The following is a 19,611-nucleotide window of genomic DNA, read 5'->3' on the forward strand; positions in this document are numbered from 1 at the left end:
CTTTGATTTGATGTCGCACGGTGACCTTCAGGCGTTCCTGCGGCGGCCATAGAATTTTCAAGGCAGACGCAAGGTGACCGCAACGCGACCGCAGGGGGGCCCTTAGGCGAACGTGCGGCCAGACGGATGGTAACGAATGGATTAATTCTTTCTTTTTTTTTTTTACCATTTTTTTTTCGGCTTGTCGAATTGCTACGGCGAACGTAGAAATGAAAAAAATTATAACTCCGCGTTATAATTCCACCGCGACCTTACGGCCTGCAAAATATAACCATATGGCGTAGGGCCACCCTGAGGCCACCTCAGAAACTCCGCAGCCGCCGCACGTTTCTGTCAATTCAGAAGGCGTATGGCCGCCGTATCCTCGCCGTAGAGCAAATGTGACTTGGGCCTCGGTCTTAAATTCTGGAGACCGAAAACGTGGGGTTGCCGTACGGTCTTTGATTTGATGTCGCACGGTGACCTTAAGGGGGCCCGTCGGCGGCCATATAATTTTCAAGGCAGACGCAAGGTAGCCTCAAGGTGCCCGCAAGGTGCCCTAAGGCGAACCTGCAGCCAGACGGACGGTAACGAGTGAGTTCATTTTTTTTTTTTTTTTACCAGTTTTTTGTTTTTTTCAGCTTGTTGAATTGCTACGGCGAACATAGAAATGAAAAAAGTTATAACTCCGCGTTATAATTCCACGGTGACCCCTACGGCCTGTAAAATATAGCCAAATGGCGTAGGGCCACCCTGGGCCACCGCAGAAACTCTGCAGCCGCCGCACGTTTCTGTCAATTCAGACGGCGTACGGCCGCCGTATCCTCGCCGTAGAGCAAATGTGACTTAGGCCTAAGCAATATGTCTTCTGTGGTGTTTGGTATATGAGTAAAATATAACCACAGATTTTTGTATGACATGCCTTTAATATGAAATAAAATTCCACATGCAGTTAAACAAAGTATTAGGCAGTTTCAATACAAAATGTCTGTTACCGATTAAAATATTGGCCCAGTACTAATATATATATATATATATATATATATATATATATATATATATATGCAGTATATAATATAATTTAAAAATATTCAACAGGCAGTATTGCATCTTCAGCAAATTAAAAACGACATCGGCACACAAAGCAATGTGGAGTACAAGTCATTACAATGTACAAATATACATCAAAGTGAAGCATCACATACTCGTAAGCCTGTTATGAGCAATTTTCCTTGATGACAAGGTTTACAATGTGGTGAATGACAAACAAGGGAGATGCACTGCATCAGAACCTTTCTCAAACCCAAAAACCCACATGATGACTGATGTTTGAAAGGCTTTCAGATGGAATCAGTGTAATTTTTGCATTATGATTTTCTCACTTTAAAATATTTGCACAGTGAAAAAATTCCGTTGTGTCTCATTCATTGGTTATAAAAAAGATTTATTTCCATGCAAATAACCATGGAAGGATGTTGTCATCACTTAACCAAAGGAAACAGAAAGCTGAACAAACTGATCAGATGGAAAGCAAAATGCCTTGATATATTCTGATCACAATAAAAAAATATATATTTATATATTTTTTTCAGCTGGACACAGCAAGAAAAGACAACCAGTGGACAGCAGCAATTACAAACTGGAAACCCAAAGAAGACCCTGAAGGAATAAAAAGTACTGCATATCAAAGATCAGATGGGGAGGAGAAATTGAAAAATTTACTGAATTACAATGGTCTGGAATTGCATAGAATACAACAGAGACGACCTTGATGAGGGAAGTCTTCATCCTGTTGTGAGCTAAATAGGCTGGTCAAGTTAAGGGAAAATGGTTTATGTTTCACAATGGCAGTTGTGGAGTGAAATAATTTAATCCAACTCATAACACTCCTAATCCCAGCAAAAGATGATACCCAGATCCATCTGCCCATTGAACCTGTTGTGCAACCTTGAAATTCAAACATGAATATCTATTAATTTTCTCAAACTCATTACTAATAAGAGTAACATGTTGGTCTTTATTTGGCCCCTCATCTGTTCTCAAAATTAAAAAAAGTGTTTTAAAAAGATTTGAGACAACCTTTGAAGCCAAAAATAAATTGATTCTTGCCAATATTTGTGAGCAAATCACGCCTTGTACGCCTGCAATAAAGGTGGGTCAAACAACAGGAATGTCCAAGTAGTTCCTTGTACATAAGAGTATAAATAAGACATTTAGTGATCGAGCATTCCTTCAGATATTAACTGTGGAACTCCACCTTTTAAAATCAGACATCCTCATCAATTATTGATTTAAAATTTCACCAATTTGTAATAACTACCGTTTCTCAACATTTACTGTTCTTACCTCTCTTTCTGCATGTAAAGCAGTTTGATATTTTACTTATAAATATATAAGAAATTGATTGATTTTAAGACACAATATTTGTACACCAAAAAAATTCTGGTGCTCCATGAAGTGCAGTGCCTCGACATGTCGCCAAGTATTTTCACAGATGTCTACTGAGGTCCAGGGGAAGATTACATATCTGCTCGCCATTCCAGCTCGATGTTGGTCTGAAGCTCTTCTGAGGATGGGGAAAAATGAGGCAAGAAACAAAATGGTGCAAAATGAGAACGATACAATCGAGGAATAAAAATATGTTAAAAATTGCACTTACAGTACTGTTGCTATGGTTGGGTTCTGAGCATCTCATCTTGGGCTTACTTGATGGTTTTAATTATTGATTACTTATTGGTCTGCAACATGAGTTTAAAGTGATTCTACTATTAATTTGCAATTGGTTACTGGCTTTGACACCAATAAAATTTAATAAGGGACCCTTTTGGCATCAAAAAGCTACAAATCAAACAAAAGTTTAAATGGAGCGCCTCACCACCATTAAAGCATTTACATTTTTTTTTTTTGTATACCTTGTCGAGGCTTGTGTGAGAACTAACACACAATGCACAGCAAGGGGGGGGGGCATGAGACAAGAGAGGAGGGAGTGGGAAGGACAAAACAGTGGGGAACAGAGACATTAGGCGATCTGTGGAAGGGAGAGGGATGGGACGGGGAACATGGGGAATACAAGATGGACATTACAGGGACTTTCAGGAAGGAAAGCAGGGAATTTGAAGGAGGTGGGCTTGGGTGGATTATCGGGGGTAGAAAAGATCGAAGATTTGGATGGGGGGTGATAAGAGGTGGTGGTGAACAGCTGTTTTGAAGGCCTGGAAGGAAGAATGGGATTGAATAGACTAATAGAGTGAGGGAGTTTATTCCAAAGCGGGGAAAAAAGAGGAATGAAAGAGTGAAGGTGAGCAGTGATTCGTGATTTTGGTAGTTTTACCAGAAGGGGGTTTTGGCGGACCTTGAGCGCCCTGTGGAAATGTGGTGGGGACAAATCGCAGAGAGAGCAGGGGGGGCGAGACTGGAGAGGAGACGGGAGAAGACAGAAAGACCACCGACCAGCCTGCGGTGATTGAGTGAGAGGCCCAAAGACTTAGCCTCATTGCGGGAGAGGCCAATGATCCAAAATGCCTTGGTTTCCACAGCGTGAAGCCAAGAAAGGTGGGAGGAAGGAGCACCAGCCCAGAGGGGAGGTGTGGAAACTGCATCAGATGTGGAAATAAATGTGAATTGTTGCTCCCAGCTTGCCAGCTCGATAACAGCAAATGCCATTTGCTTTTTGTCACCTCCATCTATACTCCGTTGAGAATCCCATGTGGGTACAGGCAACTTGCTACTTTTACAAACAATCTGATCATGCCTTGGAATTTCTCCTGAGACAAGCTAACTCTCTGATTTTGAACCTGCAATCTCTGAGGTACCAGTTCTATATGACTCGCAACATTTCTTTATAACTATAACTATAATAATAAATTCTATTTTACATGTCCATCCGATTACCGTCCAAACAGACTCTTTCCATCCCATTGACTATCTGCGATAGATCCGTTCCACCTCCGTCACCGCTCTTGAAGCTGTCCATGTCTCCTGTGGCTCCTCCATTGCTGATGCAGTACTTGATAAACCTAGAATCACACACGTGCGTGGATTGTACACACTCAGGTTATTTGGAATCATTATGGAAAAGTCAATATCGAAGGTTTGTGGAATATCTACTCATGAATTTCAATGTCTGATAGGACAGCGGTGGACAATATACGAGAGAGGAATCAAAAAATATGGCGATAGAGTTGGAAGAGATCCCTATTGAAGAAGCACACCATTTAAAAAAAAAGTGTTAGGTTCCAGATAGGCATTTCTTGCAGCATGTAACAAAAAAGCCATGACTCAAAAAAGTCCACCTTGAGTACTGTTTGAGGTATGCATAAAAACCACTCGAGAGATTCTGAAGCCATGTGGAAAAAAGTTTTGTGGTCTGACGAAACAAAGATGGAACTTTTTGGCCTAAATGCAAAACGTTAAGTTTTCTGCAAACCCAACACAGCACATGACCCAAAGAACATCATACCCACTGTGGAGCATGCTGGTGGCAGCATCATGTTATGAGGATGTTTCTCATCAACAGGGACTAGGGCACTTGTCAGAATAGAAGGGAAAATGGATGGAGCAAAATACAGAAAAATCCAAGAGGAAAACCTGCTGCCCTCGTTAAGAAAGCTGAAATTGGGACGGAAGTTCACCTTTCAGCATGACAACAACCCGAAGCACACAGCTAAAGCTACACTGGAGTGGCTAAGGAACAAAAATAAAAATGTTCTTGAGTGGCCCAGTCAGAGCCCCAACATAAATCAAATCAAAAATCTGTGGCATGACTTGAAAATTGCTGTCCATCAACGCTCCCCACGCAACTTGACTGAGTTGAACAGTTTTGTACAGAAGAATGGGCAAATATTTCCCAATCAAGGTGTGCATAGTTCATAGAGACCTATCCCAACAGACTCACAGCTGTAATTTCTGTCAAAGGTGCTTCCACCAGGTATTAATTTAGGAGGGGTGGACACTTATCCAATGAAGATATTCCAGTTTTGTATTTTTAATAAATTTTCTGGAATTTGTAGAATTTTTCACTTGGAAGTTGTGGGTTACGGTGTGTAAATAAAGGTGGAAAAAGTCTGATTTAATAAAATTTAATTCCAGGCTATAAGGCAACATAAAGTGAAAATTTTGAAAGGGGGTGTAGATTTTTTTATTGACACTCTAAAGCTGGGAATAATCTCACACTCTCTGCTTGGAAAGCCAGTCAGAGTTGCGGCAAATTAAACGTTCATAAGGCTTGCAAAAGGTGAGTGTTCCTCCTTGGAGGAGCAAAATTATTTTAAAAATGGCTCAACCGAAACCAGAACTTTCAGTCCCACCCCTCCCCCCACCCTTTTCCCCTTTCCTTCCCTTTACATCAGGCACAAGCTCTTCAATCCTGTCAATTCAATCAATCAATGGTATTCAATCCCCTGCTCTTTTCTGAAAGGTTGGTATTGGCACTCATCTTGTTCCTGCTTTATATTAATGACCCCTTGGCTTTTTGGAAAACTCCATTGTCAATTGCAGATCAATCTACTCTTTTCAATAAAGTTTCTAACACCAATGACAAGCAGGTTGCAGCTGCATTCTTATCTTGTGATTTGGAGAAAATATGAAGCTAATCAATTCCCTAATAATGTGTCATTCTTCCAAGTCACACATATGAACTCTCTATCTTCACATCAACACCAAATGGTGAACCTTCCAGTTTAATTATGCAACTAGAACGGGCACTCATAGAGCGCATACCTTCGCCGCCACTACTTTTTTTGTTCTTGGTATGAGTGTGGGGAACTGGTTTCATATGAATGGTCTTATGACACAAACCACATATCTATAATGTCATGACCCCCCCCCCCGACTTTCGGGGGCTACGGACTAAACAACAAGAGAAGGTAATCTCGTTTGATGCTGGTTTCATGCAAATCGAATAAGAATTGACTGAGTTATGCCGAAAACCGCATATTTTTCAAGGGCGTGACCCCCCCCCCGACATTTTACCCCAACCGGTGACATGTGTTATGACGTCATTGTGTCACAAGATTGGGCATTAAATTCTGAACATTTTGGTGCTGGGTTCATGTAAAGCGGACAAGAATTGACCGCGTTATGACAAAACCGCATATTTTTCAAGGTCGTGACCCCCCTGACCTTTGAACCCTAACCGGTAACAAGAGTATGGGCGTCATTGTGTCATATTGCATATCACAAGATGAGGCGTTGAATTCTGAACATTTTGGCGTTAGTTGCATGCAAATTGAATAAAAATTGACCGTGTTATGATAAAAAGACGATTTTGACCTTTTCGTGACCTTGACCTTGACCTTTGACCCGAACGATCCCAAAATCTAATCGAATGCTTCCTGGCGAATAACCAATCATCCCACCAAATTTCATGCAATTCGGTTTAATACTTTTGAGTTATACGAATCACAAGATTACAAATAAATAAATAAATAAATAAATACACGCCGACCAAAACATAACCTTTCGCAGAATGCGAAGGTAATCATCCTCTGGTAGTGGTGCAGTCTTTTGAGCTTCTTGCACTCACAATCTGCTGCGACATTTCCTGGGCTGATCACATGTCTGAGCTGGCCTCCAGAACCACATATCTGAGCAGGCCTCCAGGGTAAGGAGGTCCCTTCCAGTCCACCACAGAATTGTCATTCCTTGGCTGCATTTAACTCATTGTACAAAGCCAACAACATCCATAGTATCATGGAGTGTGAACATCCTCTGTGGTCTTGTGCTACGAGATCTCACATTGCACTCGTGCAAGCGGTGGAGTCTAAAGCCCTGAGGATAACCAGTGTTACTCAAAAGGAGATGGAAGTGCAAGACCTGATAAACTCCAAGCACAGACAGGTTGGTGGTCTAGTTGGGTTTTTTATTGCTTCATATATATATATATATATATATATATATATATATAAAAATAAAAATATATATAAATATATATATACACATACTGTATATATTATCACCCCAATACACCTCTGCTCTCAGCCATTTGTATGCCAAGAGCTCGACCAGGCTGCACTCGCTCAGTTAACAACCCATATCTTTGTTTCCCTCCCCAAATCCAGACTACTTGCTCACCTCCACCTCCCCCCCACCCCACCCCTCCCCTTTCTCTCAACCATGGAATCACCTTCCTGAGTGTCCAATCATGTTCTTCTTTCAATTCCTTCAAATTGGTGAGCAATCACCATCTTGTATTGTGCTCCCATTCCTATTCCAGATGGTTTTATATTCTTACTTTCCTGTCCACCTGCATTTTCCACCTTTACCCTGTTTGTCAGATTTTACCATCTACTTGCATGATCCTTGCTGACTTTCTTAGTTCCCGTAGTCCTGTCTGTATGTCCCTACTTATGCTGTCCGTGTGCTCATTCTTCCCCATTTCTAACTCTTGTACATCAACTACCTCCGCTCCATTGATGCATCAACATCACCAACTCTGTCATTCATCTCTTACATGAGCCTTAAAATGTTTAAAAATAAAAAACGAATTCACCATCTATATTGTAAGAGATGTTTTTCTGTCTGTCTGTCTGTCTGTCTGTCACCATTTTTATCAGAGATGGCTGAACGGATCTTCGTCGAACTTTCAGAGGTTCATCAGTGAGGGTCATCGAGTGTTTATGGCAAAAACATTTTTTAAACAAAGCTGGCCTTTTTGTTGTTGTTGTTGTTGTTGTTGTTAAGAATCACTCTCTATGCCAAAGCCTTTGTAGCTGTGTGAAAGGTAATAATATTGATTGAAATAAAATAATATTGACATAAAAACAGTGTAATTGTGTTTTGAGCGAAAAACTGGAGGTGGGCTCACGTGCGCCAGTTTTCATCTTTGCCCAGGGTGATTGGATTTCCAATGACGATCAGCAGTGCCTTAGCACGTGTCAGAGCCACGTTGAACCTCTGTTCACAATGTACACACACACAGTACTACTTTAGCAGAGATATCTAATCCTGACTGAGGATTCTCTTAACAACCCTGAAAACTTGGGAGATTTTTTTTACATATCATCAATCAATGAAATAGCTTATGGTTCCTCAAATTTATATGCACACTCACCGGGTGGTTGATTATAATACAGGTTTATGAGAACAGATGTAGAGAAAAAAAACAAAACTCCACAAATCTATCGAGGAAACGGAGAACGATTTGAAATTTTCACCAAACCAAATGATATCGATACTCCGAGTTCGTATCGAGTTCTACTATTGGGCTGTGAAGCATGGAAAGTCACCAAAGTCCTTGCACAGAAACTAGAATCCTTCACTTATATCTGTCAGAAAAAGATTTTGCAAATATTCTGGCCAGACAGAGTGACCAAAGAGGACGTGGAAAGAAAGATTGGAAATGGAAACGTCGTGGAGGAAATTTAAATGAGGAGGTGGAGATGGATTTGGCATGTACTGTGTATTTAAAACATCACAAAAAGAGCAATACAATGGAAGCCTGAACATCGAAGGAGAGCTGGACGATCTAAGGTGACCTCGTGGCGTACAGGGGAAAAGGAACTGAGGGAAGTAGAAACCACGTGGACGGCGATCAGTCAGTGGGCCCAAGACAGACAAAAGTCGAGTGGTGAAAGTTCTTCAAGAGGTTCCATATGTCACCGGGCATGACAGGATTGTAAGCGAGTATAGGGTTAGGGTGGTGCATTCCAAACTCATTAAAGAACTTCCAAAGGAAATTCCATGAGGATATAACCAACACTGAGGAGGCATAACATTTATTTTTGAACACCCCCACCCCATCACTCTCGATTGGGTCTTTCCATTCCATAACTCTACTCCTATCTCCCCATCTTGTTTCCGCTCTCTCCACAACCGTCCCATACTCTGTTACACTCCCTTCTCTCTCCTCTTTTCATTTTCTCAGAATAAATTTTATTAATCCAACAACAAAGCCCTCCCCCCTCCCCTCCAAAAAAGTTAAGAATTGTTTTTGGGACTTCACACACCCTTGCGTCAGAGAACATGTGTGTGGTTGAGTGACAAAGATGAACGTAATGAGAGGTGAGTAACAAAGAAACACAAGGTGAATTATTCAGGTGAGACCTGCCTTCGGGTTCTGAATGAATCCAAGACAAAAACGCTTATCAAAATCCAGGAACTCTGTCGCACTTCGCACCGTCGAGATGATTATCACTCGTCTTTCCTGCCCTTGGAACTCCTCCACAGAACCCACCTGCAAAAACAAACACAAAATCCACCAAACTGGAGTTGTAATTTCAGCAATGGCGAATAATAAATCACCTTTTGTGAATTGCTTTGTGACTGGCCTGAATCCGACGAAAATTAAAGAAGTGTATGTTTGTTTGGCCTCTGCACTCCAAAACGGAGGTATAATTTTTCCACATTTCCATATTTTCCAGACTCTGAGTCCTGGCCATTTCTTTGACTTCTATGCACTCACAAACCAGTGCACAAAATGAGTTGAAAATTGGTAGTTTCACTCAGGGCGCGTAAAGTATGGAAAAATTGAAGTTGGTTAACCGCCTTGGGAAGCAAGAAGAAGCTGACGTTTTGGGCATCAACCCTTCATCAGAGCATTCCTTCAAGCATGCGTTAATTTGCTCCGATTATTGCTTCATTAGCAATTAACAATCAGCTTGTTATCGCTTGCCAAGCCAGTCGTTCCTTATCAACCATTTTCATTGGTGTACTTGCTTGAGTGCTTAAGCCACTTGCTGAACGCCCTACAGTCGATAGCGGAACAGTTCGTGTCCCGATCGGGATGTAGATCGGGAGTTGCTACAAGTTAGAAGTACGTAGACAGCACATGGACATGGTACATATGGTTAGATTTTGATCTGAAAGGGACTCTCCACAGGTGTGTGTGCATGCCTGCATGCTTGGTTACGGGCATCGTAGTGGCAAAGTTTCATCCCGTATCTGATGATGATGGGTGGTGGTCACGTTTTCCTTGATCCTCGTGACTGTTTTTAAGGCAATTTGTGATTTTATATGAATCGGGTGTGCTTTATAAAGGTTATATGGTTTCTCTTTGTGAGTTTCACAAAGAGCCAGTCACAGGATTTCTGAGCCTTTTGCTAGATTAACTTGTTTTCTAAATGACAGAGCCAAAATTTTTTTCCACCCGTCGCATGACGATTGGCAGCTGTTTATAGAGATTAATGTTAATGCACATCTTGAAACATCTATAATACAACGTTGTTTTTTGAATGTATTAAAATCCACACAAAACAAGGGTGAAAGCCACTCCAGCTTTTTAGGTTGTATACAGTATATACTGTTGTCGGTAATCACACCCACTCCAATGAGCCAATTACCAAAAAATTGCCGATGTTGGCCAAGCACAAATACATGTGTGTGTGTGTGTGTATATATATATATATATATATATATATATATATATATATATATATATATATATATATGTATATATATATATATATATATATATATATATATATATGTATATATATATATATATATATATATATATATATATATATATATATATATATCTTCTTCTTCTTCTTTCGGCTGCTCCCGTTAGGGGTCGCCACAGCGGATCATCCGTATGATCCGCATAGTGATTTGGCACATGTTTTACGCCGGATGCCCTTCCTGACGCAACCCTGGTCGCCTTTTACGACAAAGGGATATGGTACACCTATTTTAACCGGGGTATACACCGGCCCAGTACACTGGTACTCATTTCGCCGACCTCAGAAGGATGACAGGCTGAGTCAACCCCCTGGTGTATTAATTCAGTGGCCCAACGGGGCTTGAACTCAGGACCTTTTGGATCCCAAGCCGCTGCCCGAACCACTGCGCCAACACCAGGCTTTATAGATATATATATATATATATATATATATATATATATATATATATATATATATATATATATATATATATATATATATATATATATATATATATTGTTATGGCCACGGGTACCGAGTGTATGATGAGAGGGTTAATCCTCGTTTCTCCTGAGAACCGGACCTGGGGCAACCGCTCAAAATTAACTTTGTGGTGTGGTGGGTTGCTTTACAACCATGAATGCCAATCAGTTAACCACGATATCTAGTGTCCACCATCTAATTTGCCGTTTAACTTGAGGTCACGTGGCTTCCTGAATGGGGGACGCGCCCTCGGCGATGCACCAATCTTATCTTGATTAGATCTTAAGTAGGGTGGCCGAGCGTTTACTGCTGGTGCATGCCAACTCTGATAGGTTAATTAGACCCAGTCTATTGAGGTTCAGACAATGCTGAATCAATGGAAGGAAAGGAAAAACACGGAGAGGTTGAAATGTGAATTTATTAATAAGAAAAATAAATAAGCTGAAGAACTTTGGGATGAATTAAAATCAATCAGATGGATGAATTAAAATCGATCAAAATAAGCTCAAACAAATAAAGAATTCAGCAGGCATTGATAGAAAAATAAACAAAGAGCAGATGCTTATCACGACGCCATATTAACAATTAAACACGAGACAAGGGTATCCAGCAGATCATTCTAGGAGAAAATAAATCCGGTCTTGGCTTACCAACACAGAAGTTGTTGTGCGTCCAATAAGATGTCCCAAAATGTGTGAGCGTGCCTTGGTCTGCTGCCAGCACCCTGCCTCACTGTGCACCCACTCGCAAACAGGCTCGAACACCAATCGACATCACGTCGTCACCCCCAGGAACCAGGAACGCCAAGAATCAGGTCCGAGCAAAACCAGCAGGAATGATCCAACCGTCACCCACCGTCAGGAATTGTCACCAACTCACCAACTGTCACTGACTAACCAACTGTCAGGAATTGTCACCAACTGACAGGAAAGCGATCCTCCCGTCCATTTTATAGACGACCAGTGTGGGTGGAGCCTCAAGCAGACTTCAGCCAAATCCACCTTGCCTGTTGGCACATCGCTGCATGTGACCAACTGTCAGTCTCGCGATCATTCCTTCCTCGTTCAGCCCGACACGAACAAGAGCTAACCAGCATCCATAGAGCTGCCAAACGGGGTGTCAAACATCAAAGGAAAAAGGTGGACTTCAACGGTGAAAGAGAGGTAGGTGTCGAATGTCAATGAAAGAGATGTGGGTGAGGTAAATGGTCCACAGCCATATTTGACTTTCAGAATAACTGCTCAGAAAAAGCCTGCGGTGTTTAATCAAATGTCCTGTAAGTCAAAAGTGTAAATAAATCATCCATCTCCAAGCCAATGTGTCTGGATGGAAAGGGGGTAGAATGAGCCTCCGTTGGGCTAACGGCTATCTCTCGTGTGCATGAACGTGTTGTAAAGAGGAAAAAGCCATCCCATAAGAAAGGAAATCTGTTCTATACCCTTCTCCAACACATCAAAAAGTTAGAATCCCACCAGACAAGGGGATGGGTCAATCCTGGACATGCATTTATGGAAATAACTGTCTGAGGACCTGAATGTTGTTTGCATTCGTGATTAGTCAGATCTGATTCTGAAATCCATAACTATATATATATATATATATATATATATATATATATATATATATATATATATATATATATATATATATATATATATATATATATATATATATATATATATATATATATATATATATATATATATATATATAGTGTGTGTGCGTGTGTGGTTGTTGTTCATAAAGCAGAACATATTCTCTCTGCCAACTCCCCGACCCCCGACCCCCGACCCCCGACCCCCGCCTCTCTCTGTCTCTCTATCTCCCTCTGTCCCATCCTCACTCTACTCCCTTCTAATACAGTGCCCCCCTCTCTCTTTTCCCCTCTCCTTCCCCTCACCCCTCTCTCTTTGTCTCCAGATGTATCCAGACTGTGGTTATGTCCAGACAGTGGTTATGTTCAGATGGATCCAAGTGTGCATGAACGTGTCGTATGCCAACAACACATTACAGAACGCCAACAACACAAGGTGCTACAGAACAATGTTGAACTTTTGGGTCAGCTGTATCTGTATGTCTGATTGCAGAAGAGAGATGGTGATTTGAATGATTTCTTCTCCCATGAAATACAGTCCTTCCCACCTGTTTTCCTTTTCAGACTTTGACAACCTCCATTTGTCAGCTGTGACGTCAGAATTGCTGTGATGGCTGGAACACCTGTTCAATCCGATCAACCTTTGTTGGATGGCTGTAAAGTCTTGGATGGCACTGTTGTAGTTCACTGCCTTCCCACCACAGGTATCAGTACCTTCCATAAGTGTGCAAACAAGGCATTCATTCCATACTTGAAAAGGCAGTTGCAGGATGCTAATAGACTGGATATTGTGTGGGACATATACATTCAAGATAACCTGAAGGAGTGCACATGGGATAAAAGAGATAATGGAGTGCAAAGGAAAGTTTCAAGCCAGGCAAAGCTACCAGGCAACTGGATAGACATCCTGTGGGACTAGGCAAACAAGAAGGAGCTATTTGCCGTTCTGACCTGCGCGGTTGCAGGATTCAGTTTTCTACCAAACAAAACTGTGTGCATCACATTGGGGGACCGTGTAAAGTTCACAGGTACCAGCAGTCCCATGCTGAAGTGGAATCATGAGGAAGCTGGCACAAGGATTCCTCGGGCTTCCCTAAGCAAACAAAAGTGATATTTTCTGACAAATGTCAGCAATCATGGATTTTCCTGATTTACCAGAAAACCGAGCAAACTTCAAGAGGGCTCCCCCACTCCAGAATTTATTTGTATGCTTTTATCCACTTGGTAACGATTTTTTCATAAAGCCACCCGACGATCATGGGAATCGTATATTTTGAGTGTCGGAGGAATTTCGAGACTGCTATTAAACACAAGAAACTGAACCAAAAATTTAAATCAAAATGTAAATATTGATTTAAATTAACAAGGGAATGCCACGATGAATGATGATCAAGTACAAAACTGAGAAACCGTACATATCTGTGAAAATTTACCTTCAGCTCCCGAATGTTGTTCAAAGACTTCAAATGTGGATCGAATTCCAGAGCTTTCCTGATCTTCATCACCTGAAAAAGTCAGAAACAAAGACCCAGCAACATAAACAAATCAAAAGCACAATCTGAGCATGTGGTGTAGACATTTGAGCACTTGGCTCATGATGCTGGGATCTCCCAGGTTCAAATCTCACATACCTTATCGATTTGTCCATTCATTCATTGCGGTCCCAATAAAAATAAAAGTTGGTCACCTCTTTTGGACCCGACAGCGCATCTCGCCACCATCGCTTGTAGTTACCGGCCAGAAAGATAGTAATCAGTCGTCGGAAAGCATGTCGGGCTTTCATGTGCCATGAAACATCCAATTCCTCACCTGGCCTCACCTTACAAAATGTAAGATATTTTACAACCTTACTCTGTGTTATGAGTCGTTTATGACGATCGACGGGTGAATGCAGAAATACAGACAGTTGGGCTCGAAGCTTTGTCTGGCTCATTCCATGGTGGCAGCGGTTATTCACATTGACCCCTGATGGAATGTTTTAAACCACCACCGCCGCCACGAGCTCTGGGTGCTTCGAACCTCAGCGATGCTTTGTGCCGATGGAGAAGACCGTTTGAACTGTTCTTAGAGGCGTCAGGACAGAGTTCGGAGTCGATATCGGAAAGCATGAGAGTTGCCATCTTGGTGCATTGCGACGGCGAGGCTGCGGTTGATGTGTACAACACATTCACATTGAGCGAAGCCACAGACAGCAAGAAACTCGAATCGGTGTGCGAGAAGTTCGAGGAATATTGTAATTCACGTACGAATGTAGTCTATGAAAGGTACAGTTTTTGGGAAACCCGACAGCAAGAGAAACCCTTTGACCAGTGCGTCACCCAGTTGAGGACGAAGGCCAAATCGTGCAGTTTTGCCGAAACAGAGAACAAGATTCGAAACAATATAATTTTTGCCATGTTGGAGTTTCGCCGAAAGGAGTGTTTACTCCGCAAAAAAGCATCTTGACTTCACCAAAGCAGAGGACATATGCGGAGCAGCCGAGACCAGTCGAAGACCATGACAAAGACACCACTCAAAGTAAATGAGATGCGCCGATTTCGACAGCAAGGCATAGTGCTGAGCCATGCCCATATTCCCTATAGTGAACACCACTACTCTTTGGCCCCAGAAGGGCCACAGACCATCGGTACATGTTCTCGATGTGGATACCAAAAGAAACGGGTGCACGAATGCCCGGCTAAAGAGAGGAACGACAACAATCGTGGCCGTGTGAGCCATTTCAAGGGAATGTGCCATGCTCAACCTTGAAGACAAGTACACGCCACTGACACTCACAGTGATTCCAAATATGATGCATGTCTTGATCAGTTGTTTATTGATGGCGTTGATACTGCCACCAGCAATAATTGCTTCCCGGATCTATCTATTGAAGAGCTGAAGGTGAAGGTCAAGCCGCATCTTAAATGTCCAGTGTGTGCAAAGTTCAAGCCAGCCATCTGTAAAGAACCGCTAATGCCACAGGAAGTTTCACAAGGACCTTGGCAGAAAGTCAGAGCTGACCTCTTCCATCTTGCAAACATTTCTCAAGAGTAGTTGTCTATTTTCAAAATACCCAGAGGTGCTTCAGGTGCCTGAACTTTCTGCAAAGCACATCATTGATGCACTCAAACCAATGTTCGCCAGACACGGCATTCCTCAGGTGCTGATAGCTGACAACATGCCATTCACAAGTGCAGAATTAACTAGATTCGCTCAAGAATGGGGATTTCATATCACGACATCAAGTCCCACATCTGCCCAATGGAACGGACAGGCTGAACACACAATATGGACTATCAAACAAGGGCTCAGGAAGAATCTGGTGAGGACTGAGATTTGACCCTGCTGATGGACAGGAACACATCCATAGCAGGACGACCCTACTCCCCAGCTCAGGTTTTGATGAATTGAAGGCTCTGAGACAAGCTACCGACGACAGAGCGACTCTTGCAACCACATATCCTGGCAGATGCATGTCAGCGATTGGTACAGCGTCAGCAGATGGTGAAGAAGTTTTATGACTGGAACTCCATTAAGCTCCCACCACTTACTCCAGGTGAAAGCCTCTGCATCAAGTAGGAAAAGGTCGGGGAGCCAGCAGTTGTCACCGCGATGCACCATTCACCCTGTCCATATTATGTGATGACGCAAGACTGCCAGGTTTACTGCCGTAAACTTCACTCACAAGATCCAGCTGAACAAACATCCTCAGCTTTGCAGCCTCAAGCAGTCTCTACACAAGTACTCACACCACCTATTCGTCGCTCTTCTCATGCTGAGACTACCTACATATCAATGATTATGTTGCGTAAACTTTGAGTTGCGAGTTAATTACTACTCGACAGGGATTCATTTGTTGCGATTGTTTTTCTTTGTGTTCTACATTCTAGTGGGGGGGGGGGGGGGAGGGAGGTACTCGTAATGGTACTTAGTTTGGCCACTAATGTGAGTTTTTGAACATTGAGGAAGGTGTTACGGAGTTATTGTTCATGGATACGGCGATCGACGGGTGACGTAACTATATACAGCGGGGAATGGTTGCACATTGCGAGAAACTGTTTGGGTGCATCCAACATGCAGACATAATAAATATATGCTTTATATATTTGATAAAAGTTGCTTGTGAAAGAGCTTCATATTCAAGAGCACGAGGTCACAATGATATACAAGCTAAAAGACAAACTGAAAACGTTGCATATTCAATAATTAACTTCATCAAACAATGACCAAAAGAACGGCAAGTCATATGACCCAACAATGCAATCTTACCACAATGAAGTAAACGCGGATGTCACTCACTGAAACTCCTAAATTGACCTTTAACGGTTCTTCGGCCCACATAAAGGTTTCAAACCTGGTTCGACCTCTGGTTCCAATCCCAATACTGCCCTGAAATGGCCACCCAAGCACAGCTTTAGCCTTACTCCGGTGCAGATACTCCGGTCCGAGCTGCGATAAACCGAGAAGGGTACTTCTGCCGGAGGGAGGTGGTGCCCACTAGCACAATTAAACGTGAAATATTTATCATTGAAAATAATTACTATGATTACTTAATAATCAACAAATTGTTAATTACTAAAATTACTTTGTAATTAGCAATACTTAAGCACATCATACATCAGAGACAGAGACATAAGAATCACTCGTAATTGCTTCCTTTCTAATGTGTAAAGTCCAGTCTCCTTCAACTGTTTTAAAAGCCCATCGTGTTTGCATTCTGCAAACAGCTACAATGACGAAACAACAACAAACAAAAAAAACAACAAACACCCCCTTTCAACATTTTCACTTTTTTTGCCTCAATGTCTGGAATTAAATTACATTAAATCAGACTTTTCCCACCTTTAATTTACACATCGTAACCTACGACTTCCAAGTGAAAAAACAAATTCTACAAATTTCAAAAAATTAATTAAAAATACAAAACTACAATGTCTTGGTTGGATGAGTGTCCACCCCCACCCCCCCCCCCACACCTGAGTTAATACCTGGTGGAAGCACCTTTGACAGCAATTACAGCTGCGAATCTGTTGGGATAGGTCTCTACCAACTGTGCACACCTTGATTGGGCAATATTTGTCCATTCGTCTGGTCAAAAGTGTTCAAGCTCAGTCAAGTTGTGTGGGGAGCGTTGACGGGCAGCAATCTTCAAGTCATGGGACAGATTTTTCGATTGGATTTAGGTCGGGGCTCTAAGTGGGTCACTGAAGGATAATTATCTTTTTGTAACTTAGCCCCTCCAGTGTATCTTTGGCTGTGTGCTTTGGGTCGTTGTCATGGTGAAAGGTGAACTTCCGTCCCAATTTCAGCTTTCTTGCAGAGGGCAGCAGGTTTTCCTCTCGGATTTTTCTGTATTTTGCAACTTCCATTTCCCTTCCACACTGACAAGTGTCTCAGTCGTTGCTGATGAGAAACATCCCCATAACATGATGCTGCCACCACCATGGTTCACAGTCGGGATGGTGTTCTTTGGGTGATGTTCTGTGTTGGGTTTGCACCAAACAACGCTTTGCATTTAGGTCAAAAAGTTCCATCTTGGTTTGGTCAGACCTCAAAACTTTTTGCCACATGGCTTCAGAATCTATGGAGTGTTTTTTTTGCATACCTCAAACGGGACTGAAGGTGGGCTTTTTTGAGTTATGGCTTCTGTCTTGCCACCCTACCATACAGGCAAAACTTGTGGAGTGATTGGAATATTGTTGTCACATGTACACCGTGACCAGTCTCTGCGATAAACGCATGTAACTCTTTCAAAGCTGCCATTGACCTATTGGTGGGCTCTCTGATCAGTCTCCTCCTTACTTGGTCATCCATTTTGGGGGGATGGTCTGTTGTAGGCAGGGTCTTGGTGGTACTATATGCCTTCCACTTCTTAATGATTGTCTTGACTGTGCTCCAAGGGATATTCAAGTCGGTCGGCTCACTTCGAATCTGATGGACACATGTTACACTATGGGGAGACCATTTTCAATTCAAAAGTAAACTGTCAGTACTTAACAGAGGGGGGTGGGGGTTGAAGGTGAGGGGATGGGTGGAGGATGAAGGTAATGGGAGGGATAGGGGCAGGGGAGAGAGAGGGATAGGGGCAGGATAGAGAGAGGGATAGGGGCTGGATAGAGAGAGGGATAGGGGCTGGATAGAGAGAGGGATAGGGGCTGGATAGAGAGAGGGATAGGGGCTGGATAGAGAGAGGGATAGGGGCTGGATAGAGAGAGGGATAGGGGCTGGATAGAGAGAGGGATAGGGGCTGGATAGAGAGAGGGATAGGGGCTGGATAGAGAGAGGGATAGGGGCTGGATAGAGAGAGGGATAGGGGCGGGATAGAGAGAGGGATGGGGGCTGGATAGAGAGGGGGATGGGGGCTGGAGAGAGAGAGGGAAAGGGGCGGGATAGAGAGAGGGATAGGGGCTGGATAGAGAGAGGGATAGGGGCTGGATAGAGAGAGGGATAGGGGCTGGATAGAGAGAGAGATAGGGGCTGGAGAGAGAGAGAGATAGGGGCTGGAGAGAGAGAGAGAGAGAGAGAGAGAGAGAGAGAGAGAGAGAGAGAGAGAGATAAGCGAGAGAGAGAGAGATAAGCGAGAGAGAGAGATAAGCGAGAGAGAGAGAGATAAGCGAGAGAGAGAGAGATAAGCGAGAGAGAGAGATAAGCGAGAGAGAGAGATAAGCGAGAGAGAGAGATAAGCGAGAGAGAGAGATAAGCGAGAGAGAGAGATAAGCGAGAGAGAGAGATAAGCGAGAGAGAGAGATAAGCGAGAGAGAGATAAGCGAGAGAGAGAGATAAGCGAGAGAGAGATAAGCGAGAGAGAGATAAGCGAGAGAGAGATAAGCGAGAGAGAGATAAGCGAGAGAGAGAGATAAGCGAGAGAGAGATAAGCGAGAGAGAGAGAGAGAGAGAGAGAGAGAGAGAGAGAGAGAGAGAGAGAGAGAGAGAGAGAGAGAGAGAGAGATAGAGAGAGAGAGAGAGAGAGAGAGAGATTGGGGTGGGAGAGAGAGCTGTGAGAGAGTGGGAAATAGTGAGGAGGAGGAGAGGAGCAGAGGGATTCCGGCAGATGTGACATCCAGTTTTAACGTCCATCTGAGAGATGGCACACACATTGATTAATCACCCTGCCTGTGAAACAATGAGATGACAGTTTATAGCTGATACGAGTGATATGATGACACGTGTGAGGAAAAAAAAATCTATCGGTACGAA

At 42.7% G+C, this 19,611-nt stretch overlaps 1 protein-coding gene across 4 annotated transcripts in view; it reads right to left on the reverse strand.

Moving 5' to 3' along the window:
* Positions 1 to 1,975: 1,975 nt before the first annotated feature.
* Positions 1,976 to 19,611, reverse strand: part of LOC147019200 (RNA helicase MOV-10-like) — a 132,130-nt gene continuing 114,494 nt past the window's right edge. For all 4 annotated transcript variants that reach the window (XM_085899526.1, XM_085899525.1, XM_085899528.1 and 1 more), the window contains 5 exons: positions 13,869 to 13,940; positions 9,026 to 9,151; positions 7,784 to 7,872; positions 3,871 to 3,995; positions 1,976 to 2,545 (listed from right to left, as the gene is read on the reverse strand). In XM_085899526.1, the coding sequence (XP_085755652.1) occupies positions 2,499 to 2,545; positions 3,871 to 3,995; positions 7,784 to 7,872; positions 9,026 to 9,151; positions 13,869 to 13,940 (459 nt within the window). In that variant the 3' untranslated portion in view covers positions 1,976 to 2,498. The remainder of the gene's footprint in view (positions 2,546 to 3,870; positions 3,996 to 7,783; positions 7,873 to 9,025; positions 9,152 to 13,868; positions 13,941 to 19,611) is intronic.

This window comes from Eptatretus burgeri, chromosome 10 (assembly GCF_056783735.1).
Source record: "Eptatretus burgeri isolate ZD-2024b chromosome 10, Ebu_testis_v1, whole genome shotgun sequence".
Classification (NCBI taxonomy): Eukaryota; Metazoa; Chordata; class Myxini; order Myxiniformes; family Myxinidae; genus Eptatretus; species Eptatretus burgeri.